The 23,451-nt window shown below is 39.4% G+C and overlaps 1 protein-coding gene across 3 annotated transcripts in view; it reads right to left on the minus strand.

Moving 5' to 3' along the window:
• The window catches only part of LOC116040051 (cadherin-12-like), a 117,651-nt gene that overhangs the window by 48,480 nt on the left and 45,720 nt on the right, over positions 1 to 23,451 (minus strand). The window contains exon 2 of one of the 3 annotated variants that reach the window (XM_031285284.2): positions 21,239 to 21,669. In XM_031285284.2, the coding sequence (XP_031141144.1) occupies positions 21,239 to 21,484 (246 nt within the window). In that variant the 5' untranslated portion in view covers positions 21,485 to 21,669. Of the gene's footprint in view, positions 1 to 1,979; positions 2,167 to 2,476; positions 2,602 to 21,238; positions 21,670 to 23,451 lie in introns of those variants that run through there. The other 2 variants (XM_035998049.1, XM_031285286.2) reach the window with 2 other exon arrangements.

Here is a 23,451-nt window from a genome sequence, read left to right on the forward strand (position 1 = left end):
CTATTGATATAGTTATATTCACCTCCCTGGGGAGATCCATCATACATTTTGAATGATTTTAAATATTTAAGGACGCTAATGCAATGTGATCATCACCACATATGATATATATATGTTTGACTTCTCATCAATAGCATGAAACCTCCCCCACACCTTTGAACAGCAGTCTTATTCCAGGAGATAGGAACAGATATTTTAAGCAGTGAAGCAGAGGTATACAGTGTATCCAGCTAAACTGAGTATCTGCTGACTCTGGGAAACATGGTTTAATTATTCTCTGTCAAAAAAAAAGCTTTCATAACTTGCAACACGAAACCTCTATTTCTACACTTTATGATTGACTTTGGGCCTGCGAAAACAGAATGAACATGGTAACATTTTAGTTGCTTTTGGATTGGAACTGTTGTCAAACTGTTGTCATCTGATTGAATATTGGCGATGTTTGTTTGCTGACTTGCTAACAACAATAATATAGGTTCAGGAAAACCATTACTGTCCTGTAATCACATTCTGATTCATCAGCCTAGGATGATTATGTCACAATTAGTCTCGCTTTGCCAGACCTTTCTTCACAGCACTGCGGAGGAGGGTCTGGCTAGTCCACACAGCATTCCGGGACGGGAGAAAAACGTGCTCTGGTTTATTGGCATTTCTTTAAACCAATCACAATGGTCTTGGGTGGCGCTAAGCACCGTACAGAGCCACGGTGTCGCTGCCAAATAGCCTCGGGAAGGAACTTGTTTTGGTGGAACACGTGTACGTTCAAAAGTTGTTTTAGTTGTGCAACAGAAAACTCAGATTGGACAGATAGTTTAGCAAGCTGTCTGGATTTACCCTGTAGAGATCTGAGGAGCAGTTAACCATAGTCCTCAGAAATCCACCGGGGATTAAAATTCCAACAACAAGAAAGCGGAAGGTAACGGACATCTGGCCGAAAAGAGTGAAATCCGGCGGAATTTCCATCGGCAACGGAGCAATCCTGGAAGTGGAACGTCGTTGATATAGACTAATATCACTATTGACGTCAAATGCCAATGTGTAGTGCCAAGGCAAGAAACATCATGCTGGTGACCAGTGAATCGCCATGGTTGCAGCCATGGAGAGGAAATTTGAGATGCAGCTATACATTCTCTGTAGGTTACGGTGCAAAACAGCCATGCAGACACGTGCACAAACACACTGGGAGTAATTGCTGATTCAGTGAAAATTATCCAGTTTACACAAGCATAACATGTCAGTATAATGTTCTCACCCATGGTGCATTATTCATTGCTATTCAAATATATGAGAATTATTTTTGGTACATGACCCTTGTTGGGTGACAACTAGGTCCCATAACATTTTAGACCATGAGCACAAAATCTGAAATGCAGATTTTGCATTGTACATAAATATTGTGAACAATATGCTAATCTTCCAGAAACAAATATGTCAATAAAACAAAGAAGTATGCAAACTAAACTCGCTATTATCTAGCAAGGTAACAAAACATTTGGTGAAGAAGATTCATTATTCATTATGTAATATGAAATATATATAGAACGTCATCACCTCTATTTTGAATTTAAAGCATCAATAATTTGCTTTTGGTGTGCACTACAGCTGAGGGTTAACATAATGATTATTATTAGTGTTTTGATACCAAAGTTTAATGTGGTGCTTCCTTTCAAATCGTTTTTGACAACTGGCAATTTGTACCAACTTTAATATCTCCATATATAGCACCTTATGATTATGTCCAGGCTTTTAACAAGAAAAAGGTGTAGAGTTTATCCCAGGCAATTTACCTTATTTATTTTTTTTGTTATCAATCTAGCCAGCATTTTACACCCTTGCTACAAGGAGACAAAACAAGAGAACGAGGGAACGAAATGGAAGCCATCGTTTTGTCTGGAAATGTGGGGTTCCCCCTCCTCATTTGCAGGGAAATAAACACTTCAAGGTGGACACAAGCCAAATGTATGCACTCAGCGTTTTACCGTAACCAAGACACCCGCAAAGAAACGGTAAAAAGAAAGTAACGTCTCCAGGTAGTTTGAGGCAGTAAAGTTGGCTATTTCACTTCAATGGACAAGCGCTAATGAAGTTAAGCTGCGCAGCAGGAGAAGGACAGCTAGCTAAAAGGTGAGCCCCACTGAGAGCCCACCACATCAAGAGAAAAAGTGCATATGACAAGTTAATTGATGCAACATGTACAAATACAGAGCATTGCATTGTATTTTTGTTTTTAAAAAAGAAGACTTGGACATAACGTTACTGAAATGCTAATTCTTTGAACTGTGAAATAAAGACCACCCCTCAAGAAAACTTTTCTGAACAAAACGCTACGCAGTTGATATGACCTTTTGGAGCTAGCATATCTTCATGTGACAGTGTTGCTGAGCTGCCCACTGGAAGAGGTTGAACACATTTTGGATAAATAACGTTAACTGTTGTGTGGCTACGATATACCTAGAACAAACGGCTTGTTCAACACCTGAACTTAAAGGACTTCTGGTGGTAAACTTCAGTCGCCACCATCTCCAGATATTCTCGATGTCAACTTGGAAAATGGAATTCTGAGGAATTTGGACAGCGATGGAGTTAGCTGGATGACTGGATGACGTGTGGCTTCAAAAAGTAGGATTTGACTCTATTTTATTCTATTTTTTTGTGCTTGGAGGTCGCCTGGCGTGTGCGCGTGTGAGAGTGCATGTAGAGCTGGGCTATAGTTAATTACATTTATTGGCTTTCAGTAAATCTGTATGTCGATAATTCGATCCAAATCAAGTCATTCTTTTACTTAAGCATCTTTTCAAAACTTAGAAACTAACAAAGTGAGTTACTAAAGGTTTTAATTGTCATTTTTTAGGCTATCTGGTGTAATGCAGTGTAACACAGTTTATTGCATTCATCATCAAATTTGGTATCTTATGTACATGTGAAATTGGAAAACATTTGTAGTGGGATATGTATTTCAAACATATTGCCCAGTCTGATGTGTTTGTTCAGGTGTGTGCACAAATGCAAAGGCATGCATTTGGTAGAAAAGGGACATTCTATTCTGTTGTACTCTTTATTTATATTTCATTCTATGTAGTGATTTGCTGTTTGGTTACTGGCTGCTGTGCCATTATGCTTTTGTTGGCTGCTGTGCTACTTATTTGCCTCTGTGTGCTTTTGTGTGAATTGTTTGCTGATCACACATCTTTGCAATGTATGCTTGTATGATATGTCTTCTTAATACACTGAACATCTTTCATAACATGTTGTGAATCTTAGAAACAAACATTTGGTATGTATGGAAGTATATAGGGATACTTTGATTACTTAGCACACAGATGGAATTATGGACTGGATTGCAGACTCAACACACTTTGTCTGACTACAAAAGGTAGGTTATTATTTTTTTTAAATTCTATTCTGTGCTGCCATTATACAGGTGTTGGTCGCTGTACCACCCAATTGCCTATTTGCATGTACATGTCCTGGTGTTTTTGTTCCACCTGCTGTTGGATTGTTGTTGTTAGATTTGTTTTGTGGATTAATCGTTTTCTCTTGAATTGTCTCATTAGTTTTGGGCATTTATTTGTCAGGCCATTTCATCAGACAAATTGGGGAAATACGTGGATGTGGATGGTTGTGGATTTATCATTGTGAGACATGGCATGTTGCTAAAACGTAGGTGGGGTTCAATAATTATTAATTAGCACAAAGCCAGGGTTTTAAAACAATGAACTATGAAGAGATTTAGGCAATTCTTTTGGATTGTCATCATTGTCTTGCATTATGTAGTTGAAGGCGTTTTGATTTCAGTGAAGAATCTTTGATAACAAGTTAGAAATGAATACTGTTATGGTTTTGGTCAGGGTGTAGCAGCACAGGTACACCATACCTCCAACATGTCTTCTGTTGACATGCCTACATCCATTCTTTTCTATTCTGATGTTTTCAATGATTCTTGGATTTAGGCCCCCCGTGCCATTATTTTGGTCACTGTATCACTAGCTTGTGTGTGTGTGCATATGTGTGTGCATATGCATGCCTGTGGCAGTGTTATTGACAACGGTTGCTTACTGTTTTTTGTATCTGGTTTTGTTGGGTAGGCTAATGGTTACAGTCTCCTGAAATATTAACTGGACAGAGAACCTCCTCTAATTTAAGTGCTCCATCAGAAAAATTGGTAAGTGCTTATTTGAGCAGTAATGATCATAGTTATCTGTAACTGTGTGGTTGTGTGAAGTGGCATGTCTGAACCCTTGACAACAAAAGTGAGCTGGAGTGCTATAGGCATAAGTGTTTTTATATGAAACGTTTAAAAACGTGTAAAATGCACTACACTAGGGTATGGATTGGGTTTTGTAGCCATACAAAAAGCAATTATCCAACAGTTGCATTTCAATTTTGCCAAATGAAAGGGAACTAGGCTATTTCTTGTGGGCAATTTGGCTGTCAATATGGTTACAGGGTGATGTTGCCCTCAGGTGCTCCGCAGAAACGTGTGCTTCCAGGTTTGCCAGTCTTTATTACAACACTGTGCTATTCTACTACCCTATGTTTTCATCAGAGTAGTAACAGGGGATGCTGCAACAAGAGAAGCTGTGCTGTGTCTCTGTTCATTTATTATCCATCTTGTTACCTATTATCGGTGATTCCTGTTATCTTTTACAATCCATTCACGTGATCCACAGCATCATTTGTACTAAATTGTCAGTTTTGTCCTATTTGGCAGATGACATGACAATACCAGTAAACGATAATCTAATTTTTAAGCATGATGAAAGTTGTTCCTCCTATTGCTTGTGGCGTACCAGAGAGATCAGAGTGACAAATGGACTTTTGCAACAATGTAGTCACAATAGAAAGTCTGTCTTGAAGAACTGAATCAACATCTTTCGGACACACTCACAAAAAGTAAGCATTGTAAGCTTATCTGTTGCAGGGCAATTGTAATGGGTTACATAATATTGTTTAGATGTGTATGATAGTTTACATCATGTTACCATTACCATGTAAGTACTATTTACTATAATGAGAACTCATCGAGCTGTACAGACTGTTCAACATACTTAAAATAACTGAAGCTGGATTAATATACTCTGTAATGTGGGCAGACTCATAATTGTGAGTACTATTGAATACATTATCATTTTTGTATTTATGATTAATGGGGTGTTTATATTTGGTTGTCCTTTTGACTGGCAAGAAAACAAATGTGCTATTTGAGCATATTTTTCACATATGCAGATTACTCAATACAAGTACCCAGGAGAGGCACCTGCAAATTGATTCAGAACAGCACAATTAAAGATGAAAAAGAAATGCAAATGAAAATATAAAAAGAATAGGCACATTGCCTTGTTAATTATAAGTGAAAGTTGACTGATATTAATTAAAAATTCCATTACTCTAACAATGGTAATCAATTAAATAAAAAGATTCATTAATAGGTAGGCAGACAAAGGCTTCTTTAAACTACAAATCACCCATTTGGCTCAATAGACGAGGCAGAATCACAGCCACAACTGTCGTAACCGTATGTCAAAAGACAAGAGGTAATTTTACTAAAGAGAGGAACCAATTGTCCATTCCTTTCACGTAACAGTTGTTTCCGATTTATAACACACAAATCAACAAAAGGGAGTCTTATGTGAGCAGAATTCAAATGATGACTGATAACCTTTACTTAGGTATTTGAAGTGACTAAATGAGCGGCTGGTGGCTCATAGAGAGAGTATGATCATTTGCACCCATATTATGGTAAGAATGTCTTGTCTTTACACTCTATTGTTCATGATACACAAAATTAGCAAGATTCTCTGCTCAGGGTACCAGATGAAATGGGAAGCAGCTATAAAGAGAAACGGGTAGTGTGAGGAACTGCAAGATTCATTAGCAATCAAACTCGCACCATCTGTTTGAGTAAATATGTTAAACTTTGTTATTTTTCTCTATCTGTGTTCATAATTCTTTCCAAGACTGTCAAACATTTTCATTTTAGACAGTCAGTTAATGCTTTTTTGAAACGGCTGTTTCAGTGATAACGTAGCTGTTCAGAGTCTTGCTTAACCCCATTTTTGGACATTGTAGGCTTAAAAGCTGTGACCTATAATTTCCATAATGTTCTCTCTAACCATTAGGACACACGTGTCAAACTCAAGGCCCGCGGGCCAAACACGGCCCCTCGCAAATTTTGATCCGGCCCACAAATAAATTTAGATTCACAATAAATTATGGCCCGCCTTGTTGTGCGCCAAACCAAAAGGATGGGAAACAGTTTTTCAGACTGTAATTACGCGAAACTCAAAGTAGAATTTGGCAGATTTGCCAACTTTGAGACTCATAAATTCCCACAGACCCAGAGAGTTTGCATATTCAAACCTGTGAAACAGGTGTGAGTTGGGTAGCCTTTTAAAAATGTAAGCCTAATGATTGTTCGCTTGACTAAACTCTATGATGGTTAGGGAACATTTTTAGGGCTTTATGTGGCCCAAACTGTAAGTGAGAAAGCTATTTGAGACATGCAACAATACAGTCAAAGATATTTGACTCTTTCGACTATATAAAATCATGTCAGTAAACTCTACATGTCTGGCCCTTGATGTGATTCTCATTTTCCAGTGTGGCCCTTAGTGAAATAGAATTTGCCATCGCTGCATTAGGCCATCTTTTGCCCTGTCTGGAACAGTTGAGGCGATGCAGATGGCCAGTCAGTGCATCTGCAGTGTTGTCAAAACAAGTATCGGCAGGCACATTACTCATCTCCTATTTGTGAAAAATACTTCTATTGACTGAAGCTACTGAACTACTGGTACAACTGGGAAGAATGATGGCTCATCTGTACTGGCTGTGGAATAGTCACATACTTAGGATCCTAGATTGTGCTATACAGGGAATTCTTGGCTTTGAGAGAGAGTGGTGTTCCCTGGTACTTTCAGGATTTGCAGCACATGGTCCCTCATTGGCTATGTAGTAAACGCGCGTGTTGATTAATTTGAGTGATTTCAGAGGAGAATGTAACCAACCGTTGTAGAAAATGCTGTAATTGGATTTCTGTGCCCAGGATTATGCAGAGCTCCTCTCAGGAACGCATATGGAAGCAACAACTCTTTGCTGATATCAAACCCAACATTGTTCCTTAAATGGCCCAGCAACCGTGCACCAGCAAGTGCATTCACATATCGGTAACATTCTGAAAAGGTTTAGAATGTACTTTTTCTTCTAGTCTTCAATGGCAGTTAAACATCTGTGCGGATTATGTCATGTAAATTCCAACTGATATTAAATAGCTTTTTTTTTTTTCCTTCTCCTCTGCAACAACAATGATATCTGCTCTGTCAAGCACTTCTCCTGTGTACTCCTGTGAACAAATACGAAATCTATAGGGAGAATTTAATGTTTTAGTCGCATGTTGGCACTCCCTAGTTTTGCAACAATTTGACATAGATACTCAGTGTTTCCTGCAGCACTTTCCAGTTTAGGCGGCCCGCCTTAACAACACGCACCTGCCGCCTTAATTAAGTCTTCAAAAATAAAATTAAATATCCGCTGTTACTCTGTCCTGTTTGAGTAGCTGTAATGTACAAGTCACAGGAAAACAAGGTAACGGCGAGTTGTCAAGATACCACCAATCACAACGGAAAGAGCATTTGCTGCGGGTGAGTGTAACTGTCGTTTATTCACATTTAAGGGGATACATCGCCATTTCACCGTCGCGTGTGCGTTGGAGTTTGTCAACAAAGTGCGGGCAGCTGGGGCATGCCCGGGCAGAGACGGGGTGAGTGGACTTACCGGAGTGTTGGCATATGGCAGGCAGAGAGCATTTATATATGCATCTCTGTCCTGTTCTTCACATTTTCTGCGGGAAACACTGGATACTTGGATACCCTATTTCGATACAGTCAATCAAATCTTGAATTACGCAGTAACGTGAGTGTTTTGTCAGACCGCACGAGAGCCAAAACAACAACCCACATGATCTCCTTCTTGTGGAACATGTGCATGCGTCTTGTCTTGCACCTTGTTGAAGGAGCGATATTTCTCGGGACATTTGTCGTATATTTATTATACCTTGTGAATGAATTGATCCCGATCCATTTTTAACAGTGGGTTGCGCTTGAAGCAAAACCAGGGCATATACTACATAATGCCCATCAGAATTCATAATATGTTCCGTTAATCAGTGTAAATCCTTCTATATTCATTGGTGCTTTTGTATGCACCCCAGGCCCTACTCCTGTCTTGAATTTATTTTTATGCTACTATTCATTAATAGGTATAAAACTACCCTTCAAGCCAACAAACATTCAACCACTGTCCTACCAACCCAGTAGTGTGATGGCAGAGTGGCAGTATGTTGGCATATTGGTATGTTGTAGGTGGCTCAAAGTTTGTGCATTGTCAGGCTAGTGCCATGTCATACCACAGCATGACTGCTGGTTCCGTGGTAAGTTTCCACGGGTAGTTGGTGAGCTGCTGATAGGAAAAAATAAAAACACTGTGTCAAATGCGAGCTTATTATAGCTGATCGATATTGGCTTGCGAGCCATTTCTTTGCTGCTGACAGCTTGGAGCTTGCTATCTGGGTTGTGTCATGCCTCAGTCAGGTAATGGGGACGGAGGGAAAACTACACACACAGGAGGCTATGCTGGTAGATATGCAACCACAGAAAATGTGTTGATGTGTGTGCTTGTGTATGCGAGAGAGGGAGGAAAACAGGACCAAATGGGATAGCTTGACAGATATAGCCTAGGGTGTGTGACAACAGGTAAAAGCTGTTGACTTGTGGTCAACTCTGTAACTGTATTAGCGCAATTCAACTTCAGCGCTCTACATATCTAACCTGCGGTTATAGATGGGCATTAATCAAAACCCATAAACATGGTTGTTAATAAAACTGTAACCTACCAGAGGTCAACAATCTGAAGAATTAATACGATTCAATAAGAAGCATATTTATCAAACATTACAAAACGTTTCCAAACAATATGTTTTCATGTGAGGTTATCTTTTGCCTAGCAGATAACATGGTGTAAGAATTATTTTTGACATATCACATGATTGTTATTGATCTTAGAGACTGCGGTTAAGGCTAGATTCCCATATCTCATATCACACTTGATTAAACAATATAGCGATATTGATACAACATGCAGAATGCAATTTTCAACCCAGAATCACAACAATATTGCCCATCAATGTCAAGGAAGAAAATGGACAATGTTGACCACGGTAGTAAGTGATACTGATTGGGGCATTAGCACACCGTTTGGAAATATGATCCAGGCAATTCAGGAAGAAAGTCCATTACCCATGAGGGCAAAATGTATGAAATATATTACTTTGGCAGGACAGATGAATGGTATCATTAGCTTTTTATTTCAGATGTTCTTTTCAGAATTTCCTGCCACATTCATCATCAACATACATTACAATTGTAAATGCCCTCAACCTCTTAATATGTTCTAACGAGCGGCTGTATCACTGGCACACCTCATGCCTACCCTTGAGGAGAGCAATCCTTTCAAATTACTTTGCATTTGACAGTGAATTACTTACTACACATTTCTAGATACATGTACAGACAAGAACATGTATGAGCATTTTTAATAGGAGAGTGTTAAATACACTTTTATTTTTACATAATCCACACATTTACTGCAGTTTCTTTACCGGCATTCTAACATATATTCCATTTAACTATAATTCCTATTAAGACACTGTATTAACAATAGAGACATGAGTCATCCATGCTGATATTGTTCTTGTGTGCTATCTTCCCCCGTTTCAGTGATTGCAGTATTGTTGTGTCAGAAAATCAGTTACGACGTTGGACATGTTGCATGATCAACAAGATAGTTTGCCACTTTGCTCGGGCTCTGCATGTCTCCTTGCTTTGCTGTAGGTCACTGAATAGACCTCTGCACTGAACAGTGCAAAGCAATCAAGTTATGAAGCCTGTGATTTTGGAGTCGATGTTAATTTACTGCTGCCTTTGAAGTCAGTCCCACTGAAGTATTTAACAACAGTGGCTATCATCATCATAGTGCGTAAACAGCTTTGCTGCTTTTATATAGGCCTCTTCAGGTTTTCATGCATTTTACAGCTAAATTCCAAAGCATTTAAACTGAACCAGATTTAATAGCGTGTAACACGCTATCGATGGTAAGGCTGGTAAATTCCACGTGGCCAAATGATGGAATCTCTCTTTGTTGGGCCGGGTGCATAAGTCTTGTTGAAACGGTGTTCATGTCCTCCTTATAGGTCCTCATTGAAAGATTAAATTGAGGGCTCCACCTCAGTAATAAATCTCCGCCAGGTGTGGGGTGGGACTGAGAGGAAGAGCCATCAATAAAAAGGATGGGCATTCCTTCTCTGGCAGGAAGCAAGGAAATAAACAAGTTGTAGGAGAAGCGGGGCTGCCCTTTCCAGCAAAAGTGGTTATTGACTTGTATTTAAATGAGCGACCTTTTGTCTGCATGTGTGTGAAACGAGGCATTGGAGCATGCCACTGCATTCCATTGCATTCTCAGTTTTGCAATAAAGGGTACTGAGACTTTCCTTTTTATAGGTCATTAGTGTGACTTTATCTAAATTGATTTGATTTGTCCTTAACCTTCAGTTCATGTGCTGTTATGGGCCAAAATGCAACCTAGGGTCTTATTTTCGTTTTTCGGTCAAATGGCCTTTTGAATGGGAGTGCTAGGGGCACTTCTATGATAGCATCAAAATAGCTATTTTTAAAACACTAAGAAGGCTCGACACAACATGAAACTTTGCTCAAAGTATGACCAGGGTCTCTACACATGAACTCCAGCATAGAGAACATTGTTTGTGTTCACAGAGTTTACTAAAAAAGGTTTTGAACAACTCACTGTAGCTGTTGTTCTCTCCGGTCGCCGTCCATCTCGCAAGTCAAAAATAGTCGAGGGAGGAGAGTGAAGATGGAAGGCTCCTAAATCTTAGTTCCATATAAATGCACGGATAATTTATTGTTTTGTCATTAGTGAAAAACAATATTGACCTTGTAGTAAACTTGAAAAAGGAGCCTCATATAAAAAGGAGCCTCATATAAGAATGACATTTCCTCCTATGGAGTCCGTTCATTCGTATTCTGAGATCGCCTATTTTCGACTGAGAAAATGGCGGATAGCTTAAACAACAACTGCTAACGTGAGTTGCTCAAAACCTTTCTTTTTAGTAAACTCTGTGAACATAAACAATGTTCTCAGTGCTGGAGTTCATGTGTAGAGACCCTGGTCATACTTCGAGCAAAGTTTCATGTTGTGTCGAGCCTTCTTAGTGTTTTAAAAATAGTGATTTTGATGCTATCATAGAAGTGCCCCTAGCACTCCAATTCAAAAGGCCATTTGACTGAAAACAACGAAAATACAGTAAATCTTAAAAGTGGCGTTTCTGTCCTAAATATGCTTTTAAATGAAAGTTTGACTCAGGTACATTCACAAAAAGACCCTAGGTTGCATTTTGGCAAGAGTTACGCTTTAATAGCTGTAGCGTTGCTGAGTAATATTCATGGAACTTATTCACTTACTGCATTTTCTTGCCAAGAGTATAATTAGTTTAGTCCCCTTTCTTGAGACATTGCCTTGCTATCATGTTCCTATGACTTGTTTAAAATTAAAACATGGTTGTGTTTAGGGCTGGGTACCAAATTCATTGCTTTTTAAACGTGGGGTATACTCGCCGCAGCCGACCTGTCGAGCGCCAGTGTGACGTCATAGGAGCGCCGTAACTGTTTATACTCGCGTGTGGTGGTCGCGACACTAGTTGCAGTCTTCTCCTGAACAGAGGTGGCGCTAATGAGGAAAGGCTACTGACTTTGCTATTTCTACGGACTAGAAGATGAAGAAAAAGGTAAACAACTGCAGAACTGGCAGCAGCATTGACGTCAATGCTTCGTTTTGATTCAATGACCTACTTTGTCGGATCAAGCCTTTCATTCACCATAAAAGAACTCCTCTTAACCCAGTAAGTTTACAAGAGAGACTTGCAGTCACTCTGAGAGTCCTGGTATCCGGTTGCCCTCGAGCTTGTTCAAGCTTCCTGTTTCCGCTTTGTTGCGCGCCGCTGAAAAAATAGAGTGGTGCAGCTTGTCTGTCCATATATGTTCAGGTTAGGGTTAGGTGAGTGCGCGACCAGAGGGTGTGCACTCACCTAGTTTTTAGCACTCACCAAAATCCTGGTGCGCCAGCGAGATTGACGTTATTTTGACGTCACATTGGCGCGCGCAAACTCAGCTGCGGCAAATGTAAAACGGCCCTTAGGCACCGACCGAATTGCCTCCTTAGTATCGTCATTTAATACCAAATTTCAATACCTAAGGAGCAAATGTCATCTACACAGTGAGACAATAGGCATGCAGCATGCTTCTACCAAGATATGCTGGTGGTTGGCTGTCTTACGTTAGAAATCGTAGAGACACGCCGGAAAAACTCTGTTACACACAGACAAATAAAAAGATTTGTGCCCTAATGTGTAATGTTGTAATTTGTTTTTGTTAAAATGGATTTTGAATTGAATTTGGATTATGAAATTAGTATCGAAAAGTATCTTTTAGGAACCGGTATCAAAGTCACTGTATTGGTATTGGTACCAGTATCGAACATTTTTCAAAGATACCCAGCCCTAGTTGTGTCTGGTGTCGCTCTCTGTGGGAGGGAACACAGTGGAGTCTCTCTGATGTGCAGATATTATTTATTTTTTTAAATGGACTGAGAATCTAGAGACCAGGTTGTACCTTACGTAGGTCCAATCCCTTATCAATGATATTGCCAAGGATAGAACTCTGTACAAACCAAGTTGTAGCTATTGAATTCACAGTGACACACTGTATGCTTTTGATTACACCTCTACCGGTAGTAAGTGGTCATTATATTTTTCATGCTCATGAATGACAAGCACAGTTCCTTTTTAAAAAAAAAAAAGTGGATTCTGATTTGCAACGTTACTATAATTCTAGGGAAAATATGTCAAACAGCAATTCATGACCATTATGTTCAAATGGAGAGGGAAAAAGAAATGCTGAAAAATAGCTGCTGAACTCAGCGGAGAGTTTAATAGAGAGTGAGAGGAAGTAGCTTGGCTTGATATACTGATATACAGCCACACCACTAATGGCAGATTTTTCTTGCAGATAATCACTGCTCAGCATTATCTAATTGTGAGCTCACAGAGTTGTTACATTCACCCCCTTAAGGCTTCTGGCTTTAATTGCTAATCTGCAATAATGTGGTTGTCAACAGGAGATTGTCAGAAGTTTCACAACATGGAGCCATGTATTAAATGTGAAATGTTTGTGCTCAAAGTGATTTCTAATCGTTTGTTGGTCTTTTGTGTCTCAAGTGACAGAATGATTATTATTTTTATTTATATATTTATATATATATATATATATATAAATTAAATAAATAAATAAATAATTAGGGCTGTCAATCGATTAAAAAATGTAATCTAATTAATTACATACTCTGTGATTAATTAATCGAAATTAATCGCATACATAATTAACGGTGCCTGAACCGATACTTTTTAAGAAAGTAAAAAAAGAAAAGAAAAAAAAAAAGGGTACTAAACAACAGTCGGTGACATTAAAGAACGGCTTGTTTATTGCTAAGGCCATATGGTCAAAATTAAATGATTTAATAATAATGTATAACAATAACAATAACTTATTTCACTAGTAAATTGCTGTTGAACGACAAAAACAACAACCAGATAGGACAAGGACATTTACAATAACTTCAAATGCACCACGAAGCTGTAGTTTACCAGTTTCATTGAACGCACCGTCTGTGTTGGTTTTCCGACAGTAGCTGCAGATTGTTACATACCGGTGTTGAATCCTCTACAGTAAAACACAGTCACACTTTACACCGTTTAGTGTTAGCTGTCAGCATTTTAACCGTGTTTAATCCAGCTACTAGCTAGTGGTAGGCTAACGTTAGCTGCTGTTGAGTATAGTGTTAACTAGCGTCACATGCAGCGGTGTTTGTGTTGCCTGTAATGTCTGTTTCAGAGCATCAGAGAGAAGAGCAGACATATCAGTGGCACCAGATTTTCGTCTATGCAAACGTCAATATATAATAGAATGGATTAATCTGCGTACATTTTTTTAACGCGTTATTTTTTCTCAGATTAATTAATCGAAATTAACGCGTTATTTTGACAGCCCTAATATATATATATATATATATATATATATATATATATATATATATATAGTGCTGTCAGTTAAACGCGTTATTAACTGCGTTAACGCAAACCCATTTTAACGGCGTACATTTTTTTTATCGTGAGATTAACGTTCTTTTTGGCCTAGCAAACTTTGTAGTTTTTTTCACGTGCTGTTGCAACAACTAGTAACGTTAGAAAAACTACAACACCACACCTGAATCTAGCTAGACCGGAAACAAAACAGGCACACACTTGTTTGGGCTTGCGAGCTGGCCAAAGAGTAGTAGGCTAACGTTAAGCTTTGAGTGGAGAATGGATGCCAGTAAGATTCTGAATGGAAAGTTTACTTTTAAAAAGTTGCCAAATGGTTCCATTGACAAGACAAAGTGATCTGTGTGTTTTGTCGTTGTGAACTGAGCTATCATCGCAGCACGTCCAGTCTGAAATACCACTTGATGGCCAAGCACACAGCTGATGCGAATTCTCCGCCCCCTCATCAAAGCCAGGCGACAAAAGCACAACAAGCCGATCCACTTTTCCATGTTGATAAGAGCATTAAAATGAGAAAAAATAATTGGACAAAAAGAAATCTAGGGACATTTAGAATAGATAAAAATGTGCGATTAATTGCGAGTTAACTATGACATTAATGCGATTAATCGCGATTTAACATTTTAATCGTGTGTGTGTGTGTATATATATATATATATATATATATATATATATATAAGGGCTGTCAATCGATTACAAAATTTTATCTAATTACATACTCTGTGATTAATTAATCGAAATTAATCGCATACGTAATTAACGGTGCCTGAACCGATACTTTTTAAGAAAGTAAAAAAAGGGTACCAAACAACAGTTGGTGACATTAAAGAACGGCTTGTTTATTGCTAAGGCCATATGGTCAAAATTAAATGATTTAATAATAATGTATAACAATAACTTATTTCACTAGTAAATTGCTGTTGAACGGCAAAAACAAACACCAGATGGGAAAAGGATATTTACAATAACTTCAAATGCACCACGAGACTGTAGTTTACCAGTTTCATTGAACGCACTAGGGCTGAACGATTTTTGAAAATAATCTAATTGAGAATTTTTTCCCCGAAGATTGCGATTCGATATTCGATTATTTTTTTAAGCTCTTAGTCTTCTGTATTATTCAACAAAGAATAATAATATAATAATTTATAGTATGAACACACAATTACACACTAGACAGTTAAATAAGTAAAAATATAGTATATAGTATAAATCTATATATATATATACACACACACACACACACACACACACACACACACACACACACACACAAACAGTGTAATTTTTTACAGTGCACAGAGAGGCGCTGCCTCCAGCCCCTCCCCCTCGTGAAGTTGCGTGCTGCGGTGTGCACTTGTTCAGAGAGGCTATCGTTGCGTTAGCTAGTTGCTGGTGTTCTTGCCGTGGGATTAACTGTACTAATAAAACTGTTGAAACACCGCGGCCACGCTGCTGTGAAAGCTCCCCGAACGTCATTTATCAGTCTGATTGTTACCCCTCTCAGTGGCAGCTCCTCCACTCCATATCTTTATAACGGAGCTAACTGCTAACAGCTAATCAGAGCTAATCGTTGCCAACCGAGCCTTGAGTTCTGTGTGCCTGTATCCATTAACTGCATGTATAGACTCAAGCCCGAATAAAACCCTTCATTTTATTAAAATGGCTGTAAAAGTTTTAAACTACAAGTCAGAGTTGTTTGAATGACAGAAATCAGCTCAAGGTACGCCGTAGCGTTAGCGTGCTAGTTGATGCTTTCTCTGCGGAGTGCAGACTGATTTGCTCTCGCGAGTCATGTGACCAAATCGCAGCCTTTGTGATTAGGAAATCGCGTTTTAACATATCGCGATATTATCGCAAATGCAATTAATCGTTCAGCCCTAGAACGCACCGTCTGTGTTGTTTTCCCGACGGCAGCTTGAATCCTCTACAGTAAAACACAGTCAAACTTTACACCGTTTAGCGTTAGCTGTCAGCATTGTAACCGTTTTTAATCCAGCTACTATCTAGCGTTAGGCTAACGTTAGCTGCTGTCGAGTATAGTGTTAACTAGCGTCACGTGCAGCGGTGTTTGCATCGTCTTCAGAGCATCAGAGAGAAGTGCAGACAATCAGTGGCACCAGATTTTGGTAGCCAGGGTTGGCAGGAAGACGATTTTAAAGTAAATGTTCCAATTAATGATCCAGGCAGCACATTCTCATCTCCCTCCTTCATTTTACAGTCCAATGGTGGCTAGAACGGCTCCGGGTCAAACGTCAATATGGAATGGATTAATCTGCGTTATTTTTTCACAGATTAATTAATCGAAATGAATGCGTATTGCTTATTTGTCTCTGTTTATTCTTAATGTCATGGAACTTGGGAGTTACACAACGGTGCTTTTTAACTCAGAAGAGATGTGAGTGTAAAACATTTTTTATGTTCTTGGTAGCTTTTTCTTTATTTACACTACATATTCATTGTTATATTAATACCTCCCTTGTACTATTTCAAATGTCAATTTGATTCACTTTAAGTAGCTGCTAGTTGCATTTTCCACAGAGAAATCTTAGTGGCCCAGAGACTCTTGAGACATTATGTGTGAAAATGTAACCACCTTTCTAAACAACTGCAGTCCAGTTGCTTTTGAGCAAGGCCCCAGAGCAGTTGCTTCCTTATTAATGCATGCAGTAGGGACTAAAAGTAGTGCTAAACACCATGCTGAATCTTGTCATGACCTCATTTGCACCTCAGGGAGCAAATAGGATAACTAAATAAGTAGTGTAAGTTGCAGCTCCCAGCTGTAACTGTAGGTTTTCTAACATTCCCTTCATGTTTAGTGTCTGCCACCTCAACTTGCCTGACGAAAAGGCAAGAATAAATCTATTCTGGCATAAATATATTAGGTTATAGTGTTGTGTGCATAAAATCAATATGAATATATTACTGCTACTTGTTGTTTTTGTTGTCAATTTAAGTTGCATGCATTTACATGGTAAAAAAACCTGAGTCTACATTCACTCTTTATTTTGTAGTCATACCACCAAAACAAGTTGAAACGCAGACATGGCGCCTTTTTTTGTAAGAAAATATAAATAAAATATAAATGTTGCTTTGCTTGTGCTCTTATTCTTAAATCGACCACTGCATCTAAAGATGAATGTGTCCGGCATGCAGATAGGCCGATATCAGTATTGGTGTACGTCAGTAGTTAAGTAACAAAAAAGTAAAGAAATGCCAAACTAGTTTTGATGTGATTTTAGAAAAGTGTCACCATTACATAGTTTGTCCACCAGATGATATGTCACCGGTGAATTCTCCCACTCAGTATCTTGTGCACAATTTAAAAAAACAACAGAGAATCTGTATCAAGATAACTTTTTTTTTTTTTTTTTTTTTTTTTTTAAATAGTTGGGGATACAAATTTTAGTCGCTTGACTAATTAATAAATCGACTAAATATTGCAGCTCTAAATATATCTTCTTTATATCAAGTTTACCTCATGTATTGTTGTGACTGTGTCGGCGTATGGTCATTTTGGAAGATGATGTGTGTTGTTGGATTTCACTGTACTGAAAGATTTTAACATTTTGTCAACTATGGGCAATTAGAAGTGAGATGGTCCTGAGATGCCCAAAACGTTGTTTTGCAAGCACAATGCTCCAATGCTGACTTTGTTTTGCACAGCGGTATAATGGTGAAATGGATTAGTGGATCAAGCAGCATTAGACAATAATAGTTGTGATGGATCTCATTAATGTGTCTGAATACTTCCTGTAGTTGATATAGATTGAGGGCGGTCTAAGACTCGGATGAGTATGTTTTGACATTTTAACGAAAAAGAAAACAATTAGGCATTCACAAGGACAACTAAATGTTATCATGTTGTCTCCAAACATCTGCCACCGCTACAAGCAACCACTGGCGCATTCAGGCGAAAATCATCAGTTAATAGCCAAACCAGTTCATCCGTAACACTGGCACTGCATCATCAGTGGTTTTCCTCCTTCAGTGGTTGTCTTGGATTCTGTATGCTGTCAGAACTGACAAAATGACTGCATCTAGTTAGCAATGTGAATTATATTTTTAATGGTCAGCGCTAATTCGTAGTGATCTGGCTGTTGCAATTATAGTTGGCAGTGATGCATTTATTACAACAGTTCCTGACATGGTCAGGTTTGGGTAAAAAAAAAAAAAAGAAGGCAGAAATTTAGCAAGGCTTCCAAAACGTTGCAATAATTACACATTTCTGGATAATCTTGTCATTTGTTAGTTTAATTGCACTGGGAGGCAAAATAGAGACCAACCTAAAAGCTGGACGAAACACTTTATATTGATCCAGAGACCTCAGCGTTTAATAGCAGCTAACAAGGCCTTGTCGCTTGAGCCACTATAGTCCCAATACTCTGCAGGTCACTGAATGGAAATCATGTTTACACTCGAGACTGCATACATTACCACAATTAGGCATTGATGTATTATAGGACAAACATTCATTGCACGAGGACTCACTGTCCATTAGAGTTAATTGATGTGCCTTGAAAACAAAACCGTTACCCTTCCAGGCCTCTATGATGGTACTTGATAACTCATTGGAAGATAGGTCACTAAGGGCTCCTGCACACTGCCTGCGTGGCGTGAGCGTGGCGTTTCTGTTGCGTGGCCTTTTCTATGTCTTTGCACACCAGAAACGTGTCTGACGCAGTGCTGCTGCTGCTGCTAGCCTTGTCTGTACACATGTATGTTTCCCATTGACAAAATGACCTCAAGCAGTAGTATACTTCATGTTAAACATAAATATATACTGATTTGATTACAGCAGAGACAACGTCGGCAGTATTGACGGCAAAATAGGCTACAGAATATTTAGTTCTGTAAAGGTCCATTTGAAAATCGATAATTATTTATTATTATTTTTTTTTAAATTACATTTATATCTGCATTTATGTCAAAATCTAGAGACTTTCAAACTAAGGCATGGATACCCGACCCGAGCCCGATGGTACCCGACGGGCTGGGCCGGGTTCGGACAGATATTTAGAAATGATGGTCGGGTTCGGGCCGGGCTCGGTCACATCAGCGTGATAAGGCATTTGTTGCAAAATGGTGCTGCAGCTCCCTTTAAGAGAGCTCAATGTGTGTGTAAAGTGGGCAGAAGAGAGATAGAGAAAAGAGGAAGCAGACGTGTAGATGTGACCGGAGCAGAGTTGGTGGAATAAGTTTAAGTTTTGTACACAGTGTGTGCGGTGTCCGAGATAAACTCCAGACTGAAAACCAAGTTCATTCATCTGCTCACCAGAAACGGGATTTTAACCCCGACGTTATATAACGTCGGCCCTGGAGGTAACGAGTCTCCCCTGGTTTTCTGATCACGGTCGGAATCGAAGCAAGCAGGAAAGGTTAACACATTGAACATTTTAAATTAAACAGCTTATTAACGTGCGCTTGTTCCCCCGTGTGCGCTGATGCGCTCATCTGTTGACATTTCCGAATGCCTTCCAGTTGCTTAATAAAAGCGGGCTTTCCACACAAACAAACGTACATGTGTCATTAGTATGAGAAAAAAAAACAACGAGATTTTAACTGTGTCGGGTCCGGCTCGGACATAAATATCATAATGCCTGACGGGCTCGGGCCGGGTTCGGACGGAAAAATTCGGCCCGATCCAGGCTCTATTTCAAACATCAAAATGTCATTTATTAAATGTATTTGTGTCAAAATTACATATAAACATCTTTTCGTATTCTGTTTTGCCTGGAAACGCTTCCAACACGTTTGCGTGTCGGGTGAAAAATAGGCGTCGGTCCTATTTCTAGCATGCACGCGTTTTCGAGCCGTGCCGGAGACGTTGACGCCACACAGGCAGTGTGCCAGGAGCCCTAACACCCCGCTCTCCCAGTCTCCAGGCATTATCTGTTTAACTTTTATCCTGTTATAGCTACAATCATTTTGAAGCCGAAGCCTCTCCCTTAAGATTGGCCCGACAAAGGTCCGAGGATCTCATCTCCAAATGCTTTCCATACTGTATGGCAAAGAATCAGTCAATTATTTTGAAGCAGTGCAGCAGCCCAGGATTAAGTGATTTAGGAGTGCAGCAGATAGCAGCCTCCCTCCCCCCTGCCTTTAGCCTCCGAGACTTCCACAAACAGCATGGTTTGTCAGGGCTGATTGCAGCGGCACTGGGGCAGATAAGTATGTCTTACTGTTATCCTATGTAAGCCAGGAGTGCCAAATTACAACTTTAGCCTTAAACCCCCACAGAGTTTACTTACAAATGTCTTAAGCCACAGCAGAGAATACAAAAAAAAACAGAGATGGCCAAGGTTTGAAGGGGGACCTAAAGGAGTGTCTGATGGGATGTGTGCATATATCTCAGTCTGAATTCAGTTCAGGCTATTTGGTCACTCTGCTGTCTTTTTATTGCTGTCAGCATCTCCCCTGGCTCATAACTATGATGTTCTGACAGCTTTACAAGGACTGTAATTTAAATTTATTCCTGCCATGCCATCGATCCTCTCACCACCTTAATGTCTTGTGTGTCTGGCTCGTCTAACATAGAAATGTTGTCACAGCTCCATTAGCATGTATAGATTCCCATGCCTGAGACCATTTATACCTTAAAAAACTAACAAACAAGGACCGTTTCACAACAAGAGCATTAGTAGAGTAAAATGGTGAGGCTTAGTTCCAGGAAAACAGGTAAATTGCCCCAGTTGCCATCAGAGTTGGTACAGCGTAGATGTAATATTTTGACAGCCTTACCCAAAAGATAGTCAAACTGTTCATATAATGTATCAATAATGAATAAACCAATTGTGATATTGTATGTAGTTGATATTGCCCATCTGAAACCAGAGGACTTTTAAACTTGCTCTATATTAGCATGCTTTTCTGTGCCTTTTCTCCTATTTTATCTCCCTCACGTTCTATCGCTCCCTCCATTTACCACCAATTCAATTTCTCCCAAGCTCCTTACTATGTGATTTATGACTTCTCCTACACCATAAAAAAGCTGGAAAAAATAAGGCTTTTTACCTTGCCCACGTACTGCGGGTCTGACCCCATGTACTCCTCCAGTACAAAGAACTGGTTCCACACCCAGCCCCTTTTGACCCGTTGAAATCCAGCTGCCCCATTCCTCATCGGGCCCACCAAGCTCCTGGCGTGCTCCCTCCCCGTCCTGCTCCGTCCCAGTGGTGGTGTAGGTGGACGTAAACAAGAGACTGAGCCTTCGTCGACAAGAATCCAGAGGAACAGCAGCAGGCAGTTCCTTGTTAGCATTGGCGATCTGTGAGGTTCAGGTCCCCAAGTTAAAGTCCAGTGCTGAGAGCTGAGCCACGCTGAAACAACTTGTAACGGTGGTTATGGGAAATGGGTGAGGTGGGAGGGGGGGGCTGTGCCGGTGCCCACAAAGCAGTTTTCTTGGCTCTGTCGGGATGCCACTCAGAGATTTATGGTCTCATCACCTGAAGGAAAGAAAAACAAATGCATAGTTTAAAAGTTTGATTTAGCTGAATCCCCATTACATGCATTAGCTATATCAATGATGCTGTGTTATTATTCCTTTTAGAGACAGCCCAGGGCTGTCTAATGATACACATGGTGACTATACTAATAGGTAGAGGTTGTAGCTTGTTGTTAATAAATGACAATGATAGTGGCACGTTCGGGCTCATAGTCTTTGCTCCCACCTGCTTTACTTTTCAACTTTTTAATGATGAATGATACTGGCATTCTCAAACATAAAAATAAGTGTTGTAATTATTTGCCTGGTGATAGATCACCATGGCCCAAGACAGTTCTCTTGGATGCATACTCCAATTAGCTAGATTACTTGTCTCTGAAGTGAAAACTGTGACTTTGCTTTTGCTGTCAATTAGGCCGCCGCACACTGTGCCACAGACCTGACGGTGTTACTTCAGTTCCTTGATTGCCCATAGAGGTTGAAAATCATGTATTATTTAATGACACTTTAATGAGAGGGTGGTGAGGAGCTTTTATGTTTCTGCTTCACACAACCTTGTCTGAGTATTTTTAATCAAACCAAATCAGTGAGCCTCTGAAAATAGAGATAAACCCTTTTCAGAAAACTTGACACAAATCAGTTGCAGGCAACCATCTGAAGATATAGCATGAAGCATTGACAGTTCATATATCAAATTGACATGTGCACTGTATAAGACGTCAGTGCAAAGCAGCACGCTCACAATGATTTCTTTAAGATGCTTTGCTTTCTCTCAGACATCACTCCGGTAAGGAGCACAGCAGATTTGACAACCAACGGCCACAGGAGATTGTTCTGCTTGCCGCAGCATGTCATTTGACTGACACGCGTTCTATGAAAGAGGCAGCTCATACAGAAGATTACTAATATATAATCCAGCTCACAGACAAGCAATTGAATATTGAATTTGTTTTCTTCCAATGCGTTTTGTTTGTCTTCACATAGATCAGTGGAAGTACCAGTGAGCTAAAAGATGGATGCCGCATGTCACAGCATTGTCGTGTCAAGCCATGAGCCATTGATTTTGCATGCACAAGTAAAGTGTAGTGAGGAAAAAAAAAAAAAAAAAAAAAAATATATATATATATATATATTTACACAATTTTGTAGCTACTCAACCACTTGTTAATGCAGTAGATTTTCATTCATGAAAACAACAAACTCGAAAAATAAGGTAAAACTTGATTCCAAAAGTTGATCTAGGTTGATTTGGTTACTCTCCACCTTGTGACCTTTCTAAAAAGCTGTGAGTGTAGAAAGACTATGGTAATAATAGACTCTGGTTATACATCTACAAAGAAAGGTGTTTATTTACGTGCATTTATTGATGTAAGGTAAGTTATGTTTGGACAGGCAGCACATTTTTTATCATATAAAATGTGATGTCTTAATTAATAGTCATTCATTACGCAGCCTAATGCATAGAAGAAGAAATATTACCGAACCAACCTCATTTGTTAAGTCTCATTTATTATTAAGCAGACAACTATTGCACTGTTGCTGTTCACACCTTGTTTGCAAGCCAGACTACCATATCAACACTCAAGCATTCACACTTGTTACGAGACTCTTAATTGAGCTGAAAACAAGAGAAGAGAACCACAAATGGTTGGCCCGAAGAATGGATCTAATGGTTTCCACACCTGGCTTATTGTTCCTCTCTCCCTCCTAATGCACTCATAAGTTGTACAGTAATGGAAGACAGCGTGCCTCTAATTTCATAACCGGGGCCCCTCATTGACAT

The sequence above is a fragment of the Sander lucioperca genome, chromosome 23, assembly GCF_008315115.2.
Source record: "Sander lucioperca isolate FBNREF2018 chromosome 23, SLUC_FBN_1.2, whole genome shotgun sequence".
Taxonomy (NCBI): domain Eukaryota; kingdom Metazoa; phylum Chordata; class Actinopteri; order Perciformes; family Percidae; genus Sander; species Sander lucioperca.